Source organism: Cyanistes caeruleus, chromosome 9, assembly GCF_971803275.1.
Source record: "Cyanistes caeruleus chromosome 9, bCyaCae1.hap1.1, whole genome shotgun sequence".
Lineage (NCBI taxonomy): Eukaryota > Metazoa > Chordata > Aves > Passeriformes > Paridae > Cyanistes > Cyanistes caeruleus.
The window spans coordinates 10,545,139-10,567,898 of NC_141709.1; the positions used below are offsets into that span (position 1 = coordinate 10,545,139).

At 41.8% G+C, this 22,760-nt stretch overlaps 2 protein-coding genes and 1 pseudogene across 3 annotated transcripts in view; 2 read left to right on the forward strand and 1 right to left on the reverse strand.

The window, feature by feature from the left end:
• LOC147651583 (uncharacterized) lies at positions 1–7,812 on the reverse strand. The gene is made up of 4 exons (XM_086841990.1): positions 7,807–7,812; positions 6,435–6,966; positions 5,375–6,148; positions 1–3,523 (listed from the first exon to the last, which is right to left on the reverse strand). Exons 1-4 carry the CDS (start codon positions 7,810–7,812, stop codon positions 3,462–3,464), a joined length of 1,374 nt encoding a protein of 457 aa, XP_086698116.1. The 3' UTR covers positions 1–3,461.
• Positions 1–22,760, forward strand: part of LOC111943527 (uncharacterized) — a 134,672-nt gene that overhangs the window by 3,855 nt on the left and 108,057 nt on the right. The window lies entirely within an intron of this gene.
• The window catches only part of LOC147651584 (coiled-coil domain-containing protein 180-like), a 21,942-nt pseudogene continuing 5,783 nt past the window's right edge, over positions 6,602–22,760 (forward strand). Inside the window, exons 1-17 of the transcript XR_015273815.1 lie at positions 6,602–6,749; positions 6,801–8,271; positions 9,099–9,181; positions 10,435–10,544; positions 10,635–10,763; positions 10,930–11,040; positions 12,120–12,215; positions 12,460–12,623; positions 12,778–12,897; positions 13,589–13,671; positions 14,355–14,443; positions 15,266–15,379; positions 16,036–16,209; positions 16,727–16,871; positions 19,862–20,075; positions 21,863–22,066; positions 22,579–22,725. The product of XR_015273815.1 is annotated as a coiled-coil domain-containing protein 180-like (transcript). The remainder of the gene's footprint in view (positions 6,750–6,800; positions 8,272–9,098; positions 9,182–10,434; positions 10,545–10,634; positions 10,764–10,929; positions 11,041–12,119; positions 12,216–12,459; positions 12,624–12,777; positions 12,898–13,588; positions 13,672–14,354; positions 14,444–15,265; positions 15,380–16,035; positions 16,210–16,726; positions 16,872–19,861; positions 20,076–21,862; positions 22,067–22,578; positions 22,726–22,760) is intronic.

Consider the following 22,760-nt stretch of genomic DNA (forward strand, 5'->3'; position numbering starts at 1 on the left):
CCAAATTAAATACTTTTATTACTCATTCCAGAAAAGAAGGTGCAACTTCAATTACATATTATGTTTTTCTTATAGAGTTTAGCAATATGACAAAGTAGATAATGTACACTTCTTTGCTTAAAACTTCAGTAACTGAAATTTTCATGAATAAGAAAGCTTACAAAGTTCTATTATAATACATTCTATCAATGCCTTTTACTGAGAAAATTTAATTAAAGTCAGTAAACTCATAGAAAGAATAAATTGAAATACGTCTGTTCTGTGCAATTAGCAAAGTCCTTTCCAAAAAAAACAAAACCCAAGCACCCACAAACCACCAGTACAAAAGGTGTTTGTAGTGACAGCTGACAAATGATTGTGAACAGCATTCTACCTGGGCCAAATCAAGTGTCTTGTAAAGCATCAGGATTATCTAATTCCTTACAGAAGTGGCTATGTCATGATAACATTTTATGAGGTATTTAATGGACATTTATAAAGCTGGGAAAGAAGGACAAAGAGTAAAAACTCACAAAAGTAAATAGTTTACATCTCCTCTTATTTTATATCTATTTCCTGGCCTGGGAAAATTTTTCTTTCCAAAGCTGCATGATGCACAGTACATAGCAAAACTCTTTGGAGCATTAAAAATTTGTCACACTTATAAAGCAGAAGTAGCATGTGCCCACAGCCAAGACTGACATTGAATAGTGACAAACTGGTCTCCATGTCCAGACCTGTTGATCATGATGAATAAAGGCTGCTGGTGTAGAGGTTACAGATTGACCTGGATGGACAGATGAAGGGGTAAGCACAGGGGCACCTACTGGGACTGTGTAGAACTGTAGTTAGAGAGAGCCTCTGTGCCTGCTGTCCTCCAGAAGAGAAAAACACTCCCACCCAACTTGGCATCATCTGTGAATTACTGAGGGTGCACTCAATCCCCTTGTCCAGATCACTGATAAAGATACTAAACAGGACTGGGCCCAAGACTGAGCCTTGGGGATCAGCTGGATGAACTCCACTTCCCACCACTCTGGGCCCTGCCATCACCCAGTTTATCACCAGCAAACAATGCACCTATCCAAGCCATGAGCAGACAGTTTCTTCAGGAGAATGATGTGTGACGCAGTGCAAACAGGATCAGGGAGCTGCCTAGGAAGAGTCTCAGGTGAATCCAGGAGAATACAGTACAGGACTGCTCAGCTTTCAAATCAATCTTGCTTAAAGAATTCTACAAAACTGTAACAAAACAAACACAGACACAAAAACCCCAAACAAATAATGAAAAAAACCCAAACAAACAGGCAGAAATTAAAAAAAACCTAAAAAATCAGGTTGAAGGTTTTTATTAACTTAAAAAAAAATCAAAACAAACAAAAAGTCACATTTCTAAAGGCTGCTTTCCCAGCCTCTTCTCTCTGCTGGGAGGACATCCTGAAGTGGAGCCAGCTGGAAGCAGGTGGGACAGGACAGAACCTGGGCTATTCTCACAGGCCAGCCCTGTGGCTCCCCCATTGCCAAAGCCTGGACACATAAACTAAACACAGGTAAGCACATGTGTATAGACATAGCAAAAATATATTTGTCTTAAAAAATATTAGTCTTGGCCACACATTTATACCACTGGAAAGAACATAGTCACTCCTTTCAGTTTTCTTTTCAATCACTACAAATGTTTAGAAAATATAGGAGTGCAAAAAATGGAAATATCCAAGATCAATATGAAAACAAATAACAAAGATTCCATTTTGAAACTTTGCATTGGACATCCTTTGCAGAAATTTACTCAGAACTTTAAGATTTACAAAAAAGATCAAGAGTATTGGAGTCAAATGGCTTCTGTGTTAGTACAACACAATCCATGGAGACTTCAGCTGGCTGCCTTGATTTCTGAAATATGATGGAGGGAACATCTGAGCAGCTACAGCTCCCAGTTCTCTCAGGGACCTGCCATGCATCTGGGTGGGTCCCATGGCCTTGTGCATGCTCAGGTTCCTCAGGTGGTCTTAAACCTGACCTTCTGCTACAAGGGGCTGGAATTAAGTCTGCCAGCCCAATAACCTGAGAGATGTGGGAATAGTGACTGGCAGTAAAAATTGAGACCAACAATTGTTGAGTACCTCAGCCTCCTCCTTGTCTGTTGTCACTAGTCCTGTCTGGCTTGTGGGGGTAGGGGGGAAATAGGGGAGGTTTCTTTTTATCTTTCTTTTCCCACTGAAGTACCTCTAGGTGCCCTTATTATTATTTTTAAAGGCTTTTCCAAATGCAGCTTCAACTGAACCTTAGCTATACTGATCTCATCCTCACACACCAATGTGTTATCTCTCTATCTTTCCCATGATGTGTGCCACTACATATTGCCTACATATGACCTTCTTGCATCACATATATTAACTTTCAATAACCCTCTTGCTTTAACTTTCTTTCAAAAACCACTTTGCATTACATATGTTGTATGCATATTATTTTCTTGCATTTTAAACAAGGAGATCCTTACACTGCCAAGCTGGTCTCCTGCATTCCTTGTTTGACTTCTTACAAGTGGCAATTGTGAGCCCTTGTTCTCTAAGAAGAATGTCTTCAAATAGGTGCCAGCTCTGTTCAGCTCCATTATCCCTGAGGACAGTTTCCAAGGCATCCTTTCCACTACTTCCTTAAAGAACTGAAAGTTTGCTCTTCTAAAATTTAGGGTCCTCATCGCAGCCAGACTCTCAAGTGCCCCTGCAAATAAAAGTCAATATATAGACAAATGTTGACAGAAGCCATTTTGTATGAATACAGGGGGAAAAAAAAATAAAGAGCAGTTCTCATGCCAAGGATGAAAGCCCAGCACTCAGAATTCACAGCTGGCACTCACTCCCCAGTGCTGCAGCAATACTGAGTCCCAAGGCACAGGAAACTGCCTTTGCCATTGCACCCTTTGCACTCTCCTGAAAAAGCAAGCACTGGCACACTGCTGCTGTCCTTCCCTACACATGGATTTCAGCACAGACCTTCTTGCTTCTCATGTTGTGCATTCCCATTTGTAGACTGCAAAGGCAGTGTGATCAGGAGATGGTTCTTTGTTTGCAGGACTTTGAACACACCTCCAATACCTGCTCTGTTTATGTGGCTGTAAAATGGAATTGTTTCTAAAACTTCCGAGCAAGTGTGCTACAAGGCTTAAATAGTAATTCCGCATTAAGTACTTTTCCTTCTCCAAAGGAGCGGTGCCTTCCATTGTCCGTGGAAGATTAGAGATTTTTCCCATCCTTTCATCACAGGACAGGAAATGCAAGGAGCGGGCAGGACCCGGTGTGTGCCGGCAGCGACCGCCCGGTGTCCCCCTTGTACCGCAGAGCGCTTGGAGCGCCTCCGGCCCTGCTGCTGCTGCTGCTGCTCGTGGGACTTCACCGTGAGCCCGAGGGATCGCCGCTGGAATTGGCCCCGCGGCATCGCCCGCTGGGAATTCACACCTGAGGGATCACTTGCCTGGGAATTCACACCTGAGCGATCACCGCCTGCCAGAACGTCACCGTAGTCATCTTACCACGGGAGAAGTCTGCAGAGGAACAGCAAGCTACAGCTGAAAGATCTGTGGCGTCAATTATTCCGTGGTAATTCCTCACCTGCTGGGCACAAAAAGAGATTTAGCAGCTGCTTCTTCCTCAGCTGAGGAGTGTCCTGCGTGTTTCAGTTCAAGGACCCAAAGCACCATTTCGTAAAGGTGAAAAGCCAAAAAGCACAAGCTCTCTGCAGTGAAGCTTCCCTCCCAGAGCTGCTGTGCACTGCTCACACAGTGCAGAGGAGGCAACAGAGGGTGCAATCGCTGTCTGCTGATGAGTCCTGCCTCAGAGGAATCAGCAGAGAGCTAGAGACCAGGAATGATTATCAGGCTCCCTGGTTTCTCTTCTTTCTTGCATATTGGACTAGTGAAAGGGCTGTGGTATTGAAATGAAATCATTCTTTGTGACAGCTTCCTCTAAGCCTTATTCTCCACTTAAGATTGTTCTGCATCCTGGAAAAGACCTGATTCCCCTTTGCTTTGTGTTCATCTTCTGCTACACCTTGGCTGGTAACAAAAGAATTACTGAACTGCTGCTTTGGAGTGGAGAGAGAAATCACTACTGCAGCTGAACATGAGCCAGCACGGTGCCCAGGTATGCGAGAAGGTCAAGGGCAGCCTGGCCTCTACCAGACATAGTGTGGCCAGTAGGATCAGGGCACCGACTGTCCCCCTGTTCTGGGCACTGCTTAGGCCAAACCTCGAATCCTCCGGTTATTTGTGGGATCCTGATCACAAAAAAAGACATTGAGGGACTGGAGTGTGTCCACAAAAGGCAACAGATCTAGGGAAGGAGCTGGAGAAGGAGCAGCTGAGGGAGCTGGAGGTGCTCAGTCTGGAGAAAAGGAGGCTCAGGGAGGACTTCTGGCTCTGCACAACAGGAGGGTGTGGCCAGGTGATGACTGGACTCTTCTCTCAGGTAACAAGTAACAGACAAGAGGAAATTGCCTCAAGTTGCACCTGTGGAGGTTTATTATGGAACCATTGAGTTGGAAGGAACCCACCAGGATCATCCAGTCCAGCTCCTGGCCTGGCACGTGACAGCCCAATAATACAATCACATGGGCTCAGCATTGTCCAAATATTTCTTGAACTCAGATAGGCTTGGTGCTGTGACCAATTCCCTGGGGAAGTCTGTTCCAGCGCTCAAGCACCCTGCAGGGAAAAAAGCTTTTCCTGATATCTAGCCTAAACCTCCCCTGACTTAGCTCAGCGAGCCAGATTATGCTGAACCACTGCTTTGGGGCTCTTGATTAATGCCTATTAACACTATCATTATTGATTATTTGTCAGAGGCTAAGACAGCAATAAATCATAAACTTTCAGACCGAGTTTGCGCTCTGCAGAACAATCCTTTAGCAGGACACAGTCTATAAGCACCTGGTTTGAAACACTACTCTGAAATACAGGCAGCCCACTTTCTCCACAGCTCTCAGTCCCTTGAAACGAAGTGCTCCAGAGTTCCTTGAGTCACCTGGTCAGGATTTTGCCCACTCGCAAAAGCACTTGCCTGTGACCTCTATGTATGAGCAGCAGACGTGATGAGCTGATTGCTCCAGCAACACCATCCGGGAAAGCCTTTTTTCACCTCTAGATCACCCTCTTTACTTGTCAAACATCGTCCTCATCAGAGCACAATCTACTGCTCCCTGTGCTTTGGCGACCTTGCCGGCTTCGAGCCTTCCCCACTACTGCTCCCTCCCACAGCCCTGCTCGCAGCCCCCTCAGGCCGCTCCTTCCCCTGTCCCGCCCGCCAGCGGTACCACGGACAGGAACACCCCTGCGGCAGAGCCGCCACTTCGGCTAAACCACCACAAAGGCTCCAGAGCTTCCCAGCTTCACACTTACAGAACTTCAAGATGCTGTCATTAAAACGGACCCTTTTCCACCGATGCAAACAACTCGCACACGGCGGGGGGATGGGGGGGGCCGAGGCCGTGCCGGCCGTGGGAGAGCCCCGGGCCGGGGCGGCGGTCCGAGTGGCGCCGAGTCCAGCCGAATGACGCCGAGTCCAGCCGAGTGACACCGAGAGTAATCGAGTGATACCGAGTGACGCCGAGAGTAATCGAGTGACGCCGAGCTGCTCCGAGCGGTGTGTGGCGGTCGCGGCGCCGCCTCTCCGGGCGGGTCCGGGAGGGCGCGGGCAGTGCTCGGGACAGGTGATGGCCAGAGGCCGGCGAGCAGGGTGGTGCTGCCCGGCGTTGGGGTTGCAGCCCAGGGTGCTCGCACCCTTCCAGGGTGCACAACGCTGCCGCTGGTTTGGGAGAAACCACCCAGCGGGCGTGCTCGTTCCTTGAGGTGCTCGGAAGCCGGAGAGCGACCGGCTCTTGGCCGTGTGTCCTGGGACGTGGGCGGGCGCAAACGCCTGGAACGGGGAGCAGCCTCTGCGGTATCCATGAGGAAAGCCGTCCCGTGGACATGCCGGGGGTCTTCTGGCCAGCCACAGCTGCCTCCATGGGGACGTCGGTGGAGGGGCCGCCAGAACTCTTGATGCGAGGACGGGACAGGACGGGACAGCACAGCGTGTGATGATGTTTCTCCTCAGAGCCACACTCCGCTGCTGAGCAGCACAGAGCTCGCACCGCGGGACCCTGGGTGCCTCCCTGGGGCGCTGCAGACTGGCTCAGCTGCAGACGGGGAACAGGGACGTGGCGTGCTGGGACATAGCACAGAGCGCCATTATCTTGTCTTCCAAGTATTTTAAGAAATGGGCTGAAATCCAGACAAGAATATGTTTTCCAGTTTCTGCGCCTTTACCTGTAGATCAGAACAATGGTATTTCTTAGCCGTAAGGCAAAAAAAGGCGTTAGTCTAGCCTCAGGAATGGCAACGACTTGGGTATTCAGAGAAAATGTATGGGGAAGACCTTAGAAGTTCCTTCCCCTAAGCGGAGGTGTGTTCTCATTGCCGTGCTGAGCTGAAAGGTCCGGTCGTGGGAAGTCTGGTCCGCCTTGTGCAGAGACGAACACAAACCGGGGGCTGCGTTCCCCGGTTCCGGAGCTCAGGTCCCGGGTGAGCGGGCCGGGATGGCCGGCCGGGTACTGCCGGCAGCGGCCGCCGGGGGGCGCTGTGGATGAGGCGGGCCCCGCCCCCGTTGGTCTGACAACGGCACGCGCGGGCTCGGCGCGAGCGCGTCCGAGCGGGACCGCCTGAGGGCCCCTGGGGGGCGGAGAGAGACCCGGGAGCGACAGCCGGGAGCGACAGCCGGGAGCGACACCCGGGAGCGACAGCCGGGAGCGACACCCGGGAGCGACACCCGGAGCGACACCCGGAGCGACACCCGGGAGCGACACCCGGGAGCGACACCCGGGAGCGACAGCCGGGAGCGACACCCGGGAGCGACACCCGTGGGGCCTGGCAGGGGAGCGGTAGGCGTGGAGTTTCACCGTTAGGAGTCTCCGGGAGGCTACGAAGCTGCTGTGAAGGCTGGTGCTCCTTCGCTTTAGGAGAAGCTGAGAGAGCTGGGGGTGTTCAGTGTGGAGAAGAGAAGGCTCCAGGGAGACCTTAGAGTCCCTTGCAGTGCCTACAGAGACTCCAAGAGAGCTGGAGAGGGTCTTTGGAAACGGGCCCGGAGTGGCAGGACAAGTGGGAATGGCTTCAAACTGCCAAAGGGTGGGGATAGATGGGAGCTTGGAAAGGAATTCTTCCCTGTGTGGGTGCTGAGGCCCTGGCACTGATTGTTCAGAAAGGCTGTGGCAGCCCCATCCCTGGGAGTGTCCAAGGCCAGGCTGGATAGGGCTTGGAGCAACGGGGGATAGTGCAAGGTGTCCTGCCCACGCCAGGCAGTTGTAAGATGATCTATCTTTAGGGTCCTTTCCAGCCCAAACCATTCTGGGATTCTGGGATTCAAGGAAGGCCCTTTTCCAAGTGAAGTGTTGTATCTCCTCTTGGCTCCCAGCTTGTAGTTGCCAGTTCTGGAAGCAGGCGCGGCCAGTCAGCTGCGATGAGCCATGTGTTCTCAATAGGACGAGTGTGACATGTTCACAGAGAGATCTGTAAACAGATCTTCAAGGCCCAGGTCAAAAAAGCAGAGGATTGAGTAAAAGCCAACGGAGTTTGTTGTGTTACTCAGTTTGCTGGCTGTTGAAATGATCCCAGGTCATTTTCAACATTTCTGGTTTTGGTTTGTTTTAGTGAAAAATGGATGTGTTATCTCCAGCATATGCTCTCCAGTGAATCTACATGTGTTCCCATCTCTTTGTTGTCTATCAGGTTATATTAACTAAAGGCAGAATCATAACAGAGTAGTAAAACGTTTAGAGGCATAATTAGGCAAATACAGGCATTTTTAACTCTGCTGTTAACTTTGGTAACTGTAAGCAAGGCAGCACAATCCAGTTACTCCACTTTTCCTCTCTAAGCAAAAGATTATCCTTTTTTTTTTTTTCTCGTTTTGAAGATAGCCTCAGATGAAAGTGGTTATGCACGTGGTGTGTAGGGTTCATTATTTTACTTTTCTCTTCTGCTGTCTTTCCCCTGCTGTTTTTATTAATTATTTTGTCGCTGTTCTCCATTCAGTAGGTTTGAAGGAATTCTAATTGTTGAGATTATGTTTCTTTAAAGGCTCACTTAGCCCACCTTTTGGATGAAGGAAAAAAGACAAGATTCTCTAAGAAGAGTAAAAAGTACACTTTAAATAGGCATTCAGAAATGTCTGCTGATGCCATGCCATTACCATGTAATCAGCAGAAATGTGTTGGTGAAACACCCATCAGTGACTTCACAAAAAAGCCACAGTCAGACAGGTAAAGAACAGAAGCATAAAACCCCAATGATATGTTCATAACTAGAGGGATGAAATGGACAGATTTTCAGTGGGAATTAGGAACTACTGAATTCTTGGTCATAGAACTAACGACTTGTAATAGACTGTCTCCTTGCCAAGTGTAAATTTAGTATAATGAACTGCTTGCTGCCCATTGAAGTGCAGGCTAACAGACCAATATTTGCAATAGAAGGCATATTGTATGGCTTTCCTTTTCAAAAGAAGTTGTCTTTGCTCATAGCAATCTAGATATATACCCAGTCTGAAACATATTTTTTAGGCTATATTTCCAAGTAAATGGCTTACATGATGATGCTGTAAGATAATGTGACAAACAAGAATGAAGATAATACAACCATTCTTTTTTATCCTAAGCCAGCTGCTGAATAATGATACAGGGATTCTCACTGACCCCAAGGAGAAACCCAGTGCCCAAGCTGTTGGGAAAAGCACTTGGGCAGATAAAGGCTATTTCCACGTTTCTTGCTGGTGTCTCCTAAAGAGTTCGCAGTTTTTTACCTGTTAGAACTGTTCTGTATGTCTCTGTAGTTTACACATTCTAAATCTAACATGTATTGCTTTAATGCCATCTTAATAGATTTTAAGCTGGGATCTACCATCCAGGCTTCAATTTGTCTCAGAAGAAGCAACATTGATTCTTTAAATTATATTCTTGAAAGTTGGGATGATATTTATGATCACTTTAATGTTACATTTTGCCAATTAAAGTGAATTATACTATTATGTTAGTCCCTCTTCTGGTGCATTAATAGTACAAATTGAAGCTTTATTCACTTTCTGTTTCAGACAACCTACACCTTTTTCAGAAGCATTGGGAAATGTAGATGCAAGTGCAGCTGAGAAAGTCAGAGGCCTGCCTGATGTAGTTGGTAAAACTGGTTTCTCTTCATGTCATCTATTTTAATTTGCATTCACAGGAGACATGGTACATGTAACAGTTTTAGCTGAACAAGGTATGAAATTGTGCTGGTTTGAAAGAAAATCAGCAGGAGAAATTAACCCCACACAAATACCTTGTGAGAGATTTTGGAGTTACAATTTAATAGAAAGATTACAGTAAATGCAATGATACAGAAAAACATTTAAAACACAAAGGCAGAGTACAGCCTGGCACCCTTGTGGTCAGGGTTGCAGTGGTTGCAGTCCTGCCAGAAGCAGTGGTCTTGTGAAAGTTTGGGTCCTCCTCTGGATGTCCAGTGGTGGTGGTGGTGTCCCAAGTGCCCAACTGCCCAGATTATATCCATGGGGTTCAGGTGGTACATCCCCCAGGGCAGGGAGGTTCACAATGGAATGATGGAATCCCTTGAATCTAGAATATTTTTGGAGTCCTTGATCAGCTGCCCATTCTGCTAGTACATATTCAGTTCATTATGGCCCATTGGCAGACATGACCCTCACTGGATGGGTGGTGCTGCTGCTTCCCCAGCTGAAGGAAGGATAAAGAAACACTATCTCACCCTGCAGTTTTCTGCCTCTTCTCATTTTAACATCCAGCTTGTATCCTGGGGGGTCAGGTATGCACTGAAAATGATCTATCATTAACAGCTCATCACAAAATGAGGTAGAGGGGAGTAGAATACACAGTTTGGTTACATCCACATTGGAACTCTTTTCTCTTGCAAGGCAACAAAAATCAGGCTCAGAAATGGCCTGACAAATTTTGATGATTTGAAGCTTAAGAGGCCTCATCTTCAAATTTTTGTTTCAAAGTTTTGATGATTTGATGATTTTGAAGATGAAGAGTCTTCTAATAGGAAAAAAAAGCAGTTGTGAAATTGTCAATCACAGGTCATGTTTAGCATTATAAATTCCAGTTTTGATGTTATCAAATCTCATTCCTGAAATGTTGCAATTTTTTTACATCATAGCTGAGCTAATAGTTCCATGTTATTATCCTTCTGAAAAACAGAAGTTAATAAAGGAAATTTTAAAATACACTCTAGTATTTTGTATTTTTACCTCCATTTGCTAAGACTGCACTTCCCAAGGAAAGATGTTGCACACTGTGAGAACTGCACAGACTACAGCAGTTACAGTGTAGATTGAGGGATTTATTGTTCATGCATCCTATATTCTGCAGCAACAGTTCCAGGCTATAGAATCCTCATTTCTTTCTCTGCAGTTCCTGAGGAAGCAGGCAGTGGTACATGGAAGTACCTGGCAGAACGGCGGCAAAAGCGTCACGATCGAGCAGTGACCGAAATGCAGCAGGAGCTGGACGGCATTGGCAGGGTAAAGCAGGATCTTTTAATGCAGAGTCTTGAGTGCTCTTCTAAGGTCAAGGCCCAATATTGAAATGATTACACTGACCTACTGTTTTAGGAGATGGAAGCCTCTGTTTTGAAGATTCAGGAATTCCTTCGGCTTAAAGTGATGAAATCAGATGAAAAGAGTAAACTTCTGTTTGAAAAGATTGCATCTGACATGGCTTTGGAAGGTTTCTCATTTGAAGTAAGGCAGCTCAGAGCATTGGCTCAACTTCAGTTACTTGTACCTGCTCTATGTAATGTCTTCTTATGGTTCACTGAAGTCCTAAATTATTGGGTTTTTTCCTTTTTTATTTTTTTCTTATATATATTCACTTTTCAGTGAGATTGAGAGTAGATTTTTATTGCAGGGTTTGGAAGAACTGTGGAATATGATTCATGAAGAATCCTCAAACAGAAAAAAGTGGATTAGGGCAGTGGACGAATCCCTGAAGGAGATTGAAAGGAGTCGAGCTGTTAAAGTGAGCTGCAGTCTCAATAACTGTTGCTTAAGCATAAGATTGTTATTTGCTGATACCATGCTGGATGCAGAGCAGGAGTAGCTTGTTTCCACAGGAGTCAGAGGCCTGCCAGTAGTTCTGTTATGTGGTGATTGCTTTCTTTTCACTAATAAACTCATTTATTTTCACTCATTTTACACCCACATAATCAGGAAAAGCTACTTTTTTCCTAGTTTTAAGGTGTTTCTTTCTTTCACTATTACGGATACTACAGGTGCAAGGAATATGTGAGCTGCTTTTATTTTCCTGGAGACTTGTGTAGGTCAAACTTTCATCTGGTCTGTTCTTTTTTTGGGGAACATAGCTATTCTGCAGCTGAGAAGGAGCATAGACATGAGCTAGCTTGATTTTAGTTTGTGTTGGCTGGGTGTCAGTAGCAAATGTGTTGCAGTTTTGTAGTATCCAGCCTAACCTGTCAAAGTCATTGGACATCATAGGAAACGTTTGGATAAAAAAATTGATAGACTCTGGAAGAGCTTGCTGCACTGTCCTTGTAGGCAAAGAAAAACTGTTCCATCAGTGCCTGTTCCTCCTCTCTTTGTAATTCAGGTATGGTGAGTAAGTCTGAGAGTATCACCAGTAACCTTTCTGTTGGATTAGTTGCAACAAATGGCAGAGATGAACACATTTGCTTTAATTCTGTGTTCACTTAAAACAGACACTGGTGGATTCCCTTCAGATATTTGAAGGGAAGCTGGTTTGATTTTTAAATTCATATTGCAGCCTGTCTGCAGAGCACTCAATTATCACAATTAAAGAGAAATCAGCTGAGTAGTAGCAAAGTGGAATGTTTTCATTACTATTTTTATGAATTAATGAAAAAATCAGTCTTTAAGATAGCTAAGAGTAATATTTTTAAATTTACTTCTCAGTCTGTGTCATCCAATTAACTTAAATTCATTTTAATTTCTTTAATTGATTAATTAATTAAATTGATTTTAATGGAAAAATTGTCTCATTCCTGTAGTTTTTTGACTTTGAAAATTGATATTTGAGTTACACTTTTCATTGTTGATTTTCTTTATTATTTTATTGCACAGATAGCAGATGTACTGACCAAGTAGACCTTGAAACTGGAAGAAATTTCTTTCTTCTTGGCAGCTGATGTTCACAAGCTCATTAACAATAAGGCCATGGTAAATGTTTTACCTGGGGCAAGATATCAGTCTGAATATTCCTAGAATGTCTTTTTTTTCCCCAACTGAAATGCATTTTTTCTGCCTATCAATCACTGAAATATAGAAGAGATTTCTACTTGGCAGGGTATCCATTATCATTTGTGTCCTTTTTTCCCCCTCATTTTCTGTAGAAGATACAATTTTTTTGATTTTTGCATGTTGTATAATGCTTCTACTCCTGGTTTTATTTTTTAATACACAGAATATAAACAGAGTACTGCTGGGTAATGAGAGGGCAAGTGCCAAGCTGCTCTTTAATCTAATGAAATCAGAGCTTGAGAAAGACAAATTGCATCAACTGAAATGGCAAGAGAGAGTCAAGGTCTGGAAGCTCATCCAAAAGAACTGCATAGTTCAGAGTTTCAGGTCAGAAATTTTGCAGTCTTATTTTGGACAATGAATAACGCAAAGTGACTAGTTTCTATAAAAGTAATACTTTATCATTTTTTCTTTATACATATCACATATGATATCACATATATCATGTTTCCATTATACATATCTTTTTTCCATCCTGCAGAGAATTTACGGCAAGTGAAGAAATACAGAATCCCCCAACTGTGAAAACAGAAATGGAAAATATGATAAAGGAGCAGATTGTACTTAGTGAACAGAGACTGAGAGTTTTGCAGCACATTGGGTATGGCAGAAGAGGGTATAGCATAAAGGGAAACAATTCTTTCTGGAGTTAATGAGGGACTGGGCTACACAATGCACTTTGCTTCCTGTCAGTGTGTGATTGTTAAATTCAGCAATAAGGCAGGGTCTAAACCTATTTTTGTACAGCTCTTTTTAATGGAAAAAAATGCACTCTTGATTTTCACTGCACCAGCTACACTAAATAGGTGGTGATCAAGGGCTAAAAATGCAGGAATGCAAAAGTAAATCTTACTGACATTTGAAATGGGGTAGGAATGGGTGGAGAACTAGAAGTTGGTATGTCAAGACATTTTTTCTCTGTGGGATTTTATTTGTGTAATAAATTAAGAGAGGAGTCTGCATAGAAATCCAACACTGCTGTGTTTGAATATCCATCCTGAACACAAGAAGCATTTTTGGGTGTAATGTAATGCAATATTTACAGGGAGTTTTTTTACAGTGTATGTAGGAACAATTACATTCCTACATGCAGGAATTACACTTAGTTCCTTGTCAGGCAGTAAATAGTTGGCCTCAAACAACAACAGTCTCTTTGGTTTATTTTCATTGCCAAAATGGCTTTAAATAAAATAATGCACAGTAGTATGGATACTCTGATTCATAATTTTATATTTTAAGTACTGACTGATTTGTATTTTAAGATACCTGACTCTTGTTTCCTACTTTGATAGCACCTTGTTGCCTCCAAAACATACACAATCTGACATAATAAATGAATGGTACAGAACTCTGGAGAATTTAAACAGGAGTATTGGTAAGTTGAGAAATGATAAAACCAGTTTGGAATTCAAGCAATCCTTTCTTTTTCCCCAGGCAACAATGAGGCAGACAGTTGCTGTGAAAGTGCATGTTTGCTCAATTCTTTATTCTATATGTTCCCACTTACGTTCTCTGTTGCTTTGAGCTGGCTACTAGTAAGACCCAAAGAAGCTGCCTGTGACATCACTTTCCTTTGGCCAGTGCAAACACTTACTCATGGTGAGATCTAGCAGAAACTGGCTTGTTAGAATTAATCTGGGGGAAATAGAAGGTTAATTTTGACATGGATCAGTTCTCAATCCTAAAAAAATCCTCCTTTTGAACTCTCAGAGAAGAAGAGGGGAAATATTGCAGGTAATTCCTTTCTCCAAGTCCTGTAGTATGCCTTCCCTCTGTGTCTGCTTTCTCTTGCTGCAGAGCACAGTGAGCTTTGTAGCCTGTATGGTAGCATGGAGGTTGGTAGCAATTGTAAATAACTTGCTACTTTGAAGCATAATTATAAACAGCTGTGTATTAAGGTGTCTCTTTTGATTGGTTGGTGGTGTCACAGTGGTGTGCAGACACTGCTGGCATCTGTCCCTGTGCTGAGATTCAGCACAGGGCTGCTGTCATGTTTCCTTTTCACACTGCACTGTGAAGTACAGGAATGTTGACCGTGGTCTGTTCCATATCATTCAGACACACCTAATGTGGAGTGCATGGAGAAAATGCGCATCCAGTATGAGCTGGTCCAGGACAAATGTCAGGAAAAAGTGCAGGTCTGCAAGGTGAGTGTCAGCTTTGGGTGTGGAAGTGATGGTACGATATGTCATTACAGTAAAATATGTTTGAGGATCCGCCAAACATTGAGATAACAAGTTTTTAACCTCTTACTCTGTTCAAAAGGTACTTGAAATGTGTAAAAGCTGTAACAAATGCCAGTAATGAAGGGGGTGCTGTCCTGCATTTACCTGGAGGATGCAAGGACCCTCAGCCTTTGTGCTAAATCCATCTTATCTTGGCAAAGAAATTCCACCTCTCTGCCTCAGTTTCTCCCTTTATATCCAACTGAATTGTTTTGTTTACTAATGGAATGTGGGCTCTAGGAGGTTGAATCTTCCCTCTGTCCATTACAAGCAAATAAACACTAAGTTTAGCCATCTTCTCTGAAAGCCATGCAGTATTTCTTATATGCACGTGTGTTGCTATCCAGCTCCCCGATGGGACCCCTCTGTCCCACCCCCCGTGGTGCCTGCTCGTCTCTGGGCACAGGCGGCGGAGGGGGTCCTGGAGTGGATACAACACGGACTCAAAGTATCTAGACACAGGAGGCTCAAACTTGCTGGAATAATCCCGGGTTTATTGTCTGTCGTCCATCCGGGGCAAGAGAGAGAGCGAAATGCTCTGGATCTTATCTCTTATACCAGGGGGCAGGGGTGATTAGGGGATGCAGGGAGGTCACAGCCAATGGGAAGGGGGGGGAGGGAAAGAAGGTTTTCAGGTAGGAACTAACATTACACAAACCAGAGGTGAGTTTTACCCTTGGGAGGTACCAAGATTTCTAGATGCACTACAACACCCGTGAATAATTTGCTATTCTTTTCACTTAGATGACCCTGTTGGATATTTGCACAGTAGAAGATGTTGAAATTGTGCATTCCAACATGCTCCAGATGACTGAGAAACTAAAACATAGGTTTGAAGAACAACTGGAGCACATGAATGTACGTCTATTACATTTATTTTTATCACTCCTTGGGATTAGTCCTTTCTTCCTGTGCTCCCACCTGCAATGCCTTCTGCATTGTAGGCTATTGATGTCACATTAGAAAGAGGTCCACAGTGTGACTAAGCACTACAAAGAAGCGAAGTTTGATGTGGAAAAGCTTCCTGTGGAAGAATTCATAATTATTGTGTTTATTATTTGTAATATAAATATATTGTATTTTTATTATAATTTATATCTGAAATGCATATGATAGAGATGAATGACGTATGGCCCACCCAGTCTGCCTTATGACAGAGGAATATATTTAAATGATCTCCCAAATGTCTTCCAATCTGATCTTTTGTGATTCTATATATAAAAATGACTGGGCAGTTGTTCCTAATGTGATAAATTGTAGAATGTGGTTTGGTGCTTTATGATGCCAGAATAAGCAGAAGTTTTGATACTCTCAGCTTGTACTACAAAAATCCACATTCTTACCCAGTTTACTTGGATTTTTCATTTTTTTAACTCTCCAAATAGAAGACACCATGTTGAATACCAGTCATGTAATTCCGGGCAGCCTTTTATCACGTTACATATCCTCTTACTCATTCATATCACCTTCCAGCAGTTTAAAAAGAACTTGTTCACTTGAATGTTTTTCTTTAGAGTGATTTTAAGGAGATGGCTAAATGGCATGAGCAGCATTGTGAAGGCTTGTACAACTATGTTCAGGATGCCATGGCTCTCTGGGATGTCCATCAGCTCCAACTGTCCCAGCAGGAAGATGTACTTCAGAAGAAAGTAGATGAATGCAGATGGGAACAGGATAACATAATTCAGGTATAAACATAAAAACAAGGGTATGCTGTAAAGAAAGGACTTCTTAATGCAAAGAACCCTCTGGAATTCAAAATAGCTGCTATAAAATTAAAAACATAATATCTGACTTTTGTATTGGAATTTCTACTTTTCAGTTTCATTCAGTCAAGTGCATTTTTGCTAACTCCTTGATTCACACTGAATGGACAGTCCTGTCTTATTCTTGATAGGGCAACAGTGTTAAGGATCACTGCTACTTTCTGTATAAAGTGGCTGCAAGTTGCTATTATGGGATGTTGTGCAGGTATAGAGTCTGGTTGGATGCAAAGTTCTCATAGTTACAACAGCCAGCTTGGGATAGCAATGTCAGAGGTGTTCATTATCTAGGCAGATCTTCATGGGTGATGAGTTTTGCTAAAGTAGCTTCCCTTATTGGTGTAGAATATATGTACACAATTAACTTACTTGAATCCTAAATAGTAATGGAGATTTTAGTATCTACTAAACCATTATTACTAGCTTTTTCATGTGGCCTTAGATGATGAAAGATAATCTGGATACAAGTTTGGAAAAAATGAAGATGGCAAGCTGTGAAGAAGAGCTGAAGGAATATTTGGAGAAAGCCCTTTCCTCTTTAGATGAAATTAGAACTAGGTATGAGTTTTGTATTGTAAACTTAAAAAGTAAAGCATATTTTAACGCTGGTTGTACTACTTAGGTCTTGTTTATGCTATTGTGTGAAGGTATGGAAAAAGACTGCATTTTACTTCACGTAAGAATATAAAATAATGTACATATTGAACAAGGTTAAGGCAAATAATACCCACCATTTAGGAATGGGACAAAGGGAGACTGCTATCATTCAAAAACCACACTCATTTGAGCAGTTAAAAAAAAGTCAGAGGTAACAGACCAAGTGAAAATACAAGTCCAGATTGCAGAAATGGAATGTAACCTATCTGAACATATACATAAATTCCCCATAATTATCTTTGTTTAGGAGACAAAGCAAATGCAAATGTAAATGAAAACAAGTGTGAACATTGATTTTTCTTGAATCAAGATGTAGCTTTATTTTCAAGTAAGAAGAAGATGAACCAGAAAGGCTCAGTCGCAACTGAGCACAGTGCAGAACTAACATGGAAGACAATATTTTAACATCTTTTATGTAAGCAGTGTTTGTATGGTTCCCCATCCAAAAGGAAGGATGTAAAAGGCTTTACTATAAATATTTCTTAACTTTTGTGCATTTATTTATTTGTAATGAACTAATCTCTAACAAGCCAGAATGTGATTGTATTCAGTGTAAACAGGTCAATCGCAACATTTAGCCTAAAGGTTTTATGAGACTGATCAGAAGGTCAGATTTAGATTTAAAGGCACTGTAATCATACTGAATTTTATTTCTATACATACTTGAGTCTCTTCAACGGTGACCTTAAATTGGACAGGAATGAGACACTCAAGCAAATTGTAATGGATGAAGTAATGGCTTACCCAAAATCTATTTTGTGGGAATTGATTTCTTATAGTATATAGTATATACTATATAGTATATAGTATATAGTATATCCATCAGCCAGCATTTTTAGCTGCACCATCCAGCATTTGGAGATTAGGAAATCTCCAAACAGGTAAAAAGAAAATAGAGAAAATTTACCTTTAAAATCCAGATTATATAAATTATTATATATAATAATTATCCAGATTATATAAATATATTATTAAATATATTATATATATTGTTTCAGCCATTGAATAAAGTGCTTTTGGTAGAGATAGCAGAGGGAAAACAAAACATTTCTCAGTCCTGCTTTTAACTCTGTCCTTGTTACAAACGGCATTTTAGCAAATCCATTTGTCTTTTGAACAAAGAACTACAAGGTAATAGACTTAAAATAATCTATTTGAGTGTTACTGGTTCTTTAGGTAGTAAGTGATCTATTCAAGACTATCATATCTTACTGAAATAGAAACATTTTGAGAAGGAATATGGGTTTCTTATAAGCAAATCCATATTTTAAAACAGTGTGGCAGGTATTTTTTGTTGTTGTTTTGGTTTTAGAACTTGCAAGGCATGATAGACTGCACAGTTCAAGATCAAAATAATACCTCAACAGTCCAAACAGGTATTTCTGCTTACTTGTTTTTCAGTTTCTATTTCTTTGGACTGTAACCAGTAGAAGTCTGCTTTAATTGTAAGTAACTAGTTGAGGCTTCAGAAGCTGAACAAACAGTGGAGCAGCAAGCTGAGAGCATTGTGCAAGGAGAGGAAAATCAGAGTATCCTGAGTTGGAAGGGAATTACAGGGATCATGAAAGTCCAGCTCTTGGCTTTGCACTGACATCCCAACAATCCCCACGTGTGCATCCCTGAGAGCATTGTCCAAATGTTTCTGGAGCTCTGGCAGCCTTGGGGCTGTGCCCATTCCCTGGGCAGCCTGTTCAGTGCCTACCACCCACTGAGGGAAGAACCTTTTCCTAGTACCTAGTCTAATCCTCCCCTGGCACAGCTCCAGGCATTCCCTTGGGTCCTGTCCCTGGTCACACAGAGCAGAAATTAAAGTTGCCCCTCTATTGCCTTCGAGAGGAGCTGCAGCCCCCAGTGAGGTGTGACCTCAGTCTCCTCTCTCCAGCTGAGCCAAATGCCCTCAGCCACTTGTATGGTTTCCACTCCAGAGCCTTCACTATCTCTGTGTCCCTCCTTTGGACTTCTCTAGCAGCTTTAGGTCTTTCTAACATTGTGGCATCCAAAATTACCCCCAGGGCTTGAAGCAAGGACATCCCAGCCCAGAGCAGAGCAGGACAATGGCCTCTCTCAACTGGTGCCAGAAGATAGGGACAGTTGTCAAAAATCAGCTGGGGAAACAAACTTAACAGAGAAACAGGTGATCTTGGCACAGGAAATTGCAGAAACAGAGGAAGAAGAAGATGAGGAGAGTGTTCCTCATAAAAGTGAAGAAAATGAGCATGCAGAACAGGGACCAAGCATTATGCAGGTAAGTGAGCAAGAGAATACATTTGAAAGTGAAGGCAGTCTTGACCAAAATAAGGAGGAATAGGAAGTCTTTTTGCTGAGAATGAATGGAAAGTCCTTTTTTGGTTAGTTTGTATACAAAGCACCCAGGGCTCTAGATCCTTTTATGGGAAAATGGAGTGTATAAAACAGTTCACAACCATTCTTTTTGATAATTTTTCATAATTTTTTTTCTAATCTGTCTTTCATCACAGTGTTCTCAGCCTGTAGTGAATGATTTAAGCTAAGTATTTGTACCTACGTATTAGTTTTTCAGTTTCCATTAATTTATTACCATAACAAAAACGTTTTCAAACATTGTTGACTCTGCCTATGTGTTGCTGGCATATATATAAATAAATATACAAATATATTTATATATAAATATATAAATATATATAAATAAATATATAAATATATAAATATATAAATATATAAATATATAAATATATAAATACATAAATATACAAATATATAAATATATAAATATATAAATATATAAATATATAAATATTGCCAGCACTGTGTAATTGTCCAAATTAAGAATGAGAACATTATTCTAAATATCCTGAGGATTCCTAGACTAGCTGGTGCGCTGTTAATTCTATGCTGATACCTTTAAAAGTAACGTGATAATTTCCCACTGTTTCCCAATCAGCATCCAAGAGCAGCGAGGCAGAAAGTGCTGAAATTGCCACGGAGATTTTCTCCACTGCTAGTGGAAACACTTTTACTGTTCTTGGAGTTGAAGAGGCAGGAAAGAGTGACATCACAGAGAGTTACCTTACAAGTTTTGAAAAAGAAGAATCCCTTCCTATGTATCTGAAATATGTACTTCTCACAGAAGCCATGTTTGTCAAGCTGAAGGAAAGGTAAGTAGAAAACAAATTCTGTTCTTTCCCTTTATGTAACACACAAATTTCAGCTGCTTAGAAGAAACATTAGACTACAGAGGAAAAGTTATCTAATTAGTGTTGTATAATTAGATATTTATATTGTTAGCTATTTAATTATAAAATTGATTGTACAATTATTACATTATTCCACTTTTGAAATTCATACAAATATGATAAAAAGTTTATATTGCTTTGTATCCATGGCTGTCAAAGTACATTTATAAAAACATTTTATAAAAACATTTACCTTTACAGAATATTCATCATTTATGGAAAATTATTTAGTGAGACAAGTAATTTGCCCAAATTCCCTGCAAAGCCTTGAAGGTAAAATGCCTGGTACTCAGTAGTATGCAGCTAGCTCAAAAATTCTACCAGTATTATGCAAATGGTACTGAAACCATACCTTCCTATAGCCAGAAGTTAAATTCTTAGAAATTATGTATTTAATAAATCCTTACTTATTATTTGCTGTTCCTCACCATAATATTTCTTTTTCAATCATAGGATTCGCCTCTGCTTTTTTGAGCACTTGGAGAAATGGTTTGCAGAATCCTTGTCAAACTCCTATGTCTTTGTAGCTGCCAAGAAAGAGGAGCTGAATTCAAAACTTCTGCTGCATCTTAAGTTGCATCAATGAAAGCAGGAGGATATACAGACAAAAATCTACAATGTTCGAGCTGGTATTGACTTTTTTTTTGTATTCTGAGCATCACATGTGTTCCTAACATGATGGTCCTAAGTGGGCCAAAATCTGTTTCAGCACTAGTTGACTTAGTAGTAGAAGACAATAGAAAGCAGTTGGCTGTCAAGAATTCCCAGTATATTATGTTACTTACATATTTTTAAAATGATATTTCTTTTCTAGAGCTCTTCCTGGTTTGTGCTGTGTTGTTTTTGGAAAAATAGACAGTAGTGCCTTGATTAACAACTGGATTGCAGAAGATACTGAACATTCTATTGTCAATGTTTGTGAATTCTCATCCACCTTGAAATTATTTAACAAGAGTCTGTGCTGTACAAAAAATATTTTAAAAGTATTGCAGGAGAAGAAATTAGCAAGTTGGGAGAGCCAAAATGTCAGGGCCAAGCTTCTGAAAACCTGAGAGGGAGGATTTAACTCTGTGAAATATCATTGAGCAGCTACAGAGCATCGTCTAATTAAAACTCTTTTTGCATAGGAAGTGTCAAGTTTTTATGGTGAGAAAAAGGGATTTTAGACAGGTTTCTTGGTCTTTAACACATAAGCAAAAAAATTCTGCTTTTGGAGAGCAGGCAAATAATTTTTCAATTTCCCTTTTTCTGCAAAGAGGACAGGTGCTTCTTCTGGCAGCTTTCTTCAGGTGGTTGCCTGGCTCTTGATTTATCCAGCTATCATTCTGGAAGAGAGACCAAAACTGACTTTTTTCCTTCCCTCACAAAACTAGGAAAAGTGGATGATTTTCCATTAAAAAATATGGCCATTGGTTTTGTTACGAGACTGAGAACAGAGAGATAAATGGAGATGTCAGCAATGACCAAAAATAAAGGAAAAAGAATGCTTGGAGCAGACAAGAGACACATGTGGTTTGAATGGATTAGGAGCTGTTAAGGATCTGTGTCTTCCACAGGAGAAAAGTCAAAGAAACCAAATGGAATGTATTTAATTTGTATATTTCAGCTACTATGAGGTATGGCTTTGTTTTATTTTGCTGCTGCTGCTGCTGGTCACAGGTTGACTGGGCATAGTGATAGTTCACAGTAAACAGGGAATAATGTTCCTGTTGTAAACTTCCTTTCTTCTCAGAGGAACTGTCACTTCACAAAGAGCATCTTGAGCGCCACTGTGCAGTACTGGCAGAAGGCCTGGAAAAGGAGAGAGCTGAATTCCTCAGATTTTCAGACCAGCTAAATAACCTCAACACACACTTCAATTCCCGAGTCAGTCACTTGGAGTTTGAGTTGCTCCACGCTCCTGTGACTGAGCAGTAAGTGTGCCACTGCTGTTGCTGTGAATCTCCCTAGTTAAATACTCCTGATTTCTGTCTGAGGTGTTTATGGTTTGCATTCTGAACCTGTTCTTTCATATGTTATTGCTCTTCAATGACGACTACTTGATAAAACTTGAAAACATGTAAAGAATTTCATTCTCTTGCCCTGAAGAAATTAAAATCAGGACTGAACACCTGGAAATTTTCATCTGACAGTCTTTAAGTAGAAAAGATGTTTCATTGGTTTAGATTTTATCCAGTTTACTGAACATGCACTGTAAGAGCAGCTGACTAATTGTTTTTGAAGAAAAAGATGCAATAGTATCAGCTGTTGCTGATACCTTCCATGGGTTCATCCAAACCATCCCAACTTGGGGACCTGCTTTGAGAGTCATAAATCACTTCTGAGTCCCCAGATTTTCTCATGTCTTTACAGCCAGCAGTTGTTGAATCATTGTGTTGTGTTCCTTTTCAGACATCTTTCCTTATCTTTTATTATTTGCTGTTAGGTCAGCTTTTTCCAGCAACAATCTGGAATCAGAGCTCCAGAACCACCTGGAGTCAATCAGGGTTACTGTGAGAAGTTACCAGCAGCACTTGGAGGAAGCATTAGGAAAATTAAGGGATTCAAATGTGGATTTTCTCAAAAGTTGCAGGTATATAGATTTCATAGAAGTGTTGTTTATAAATG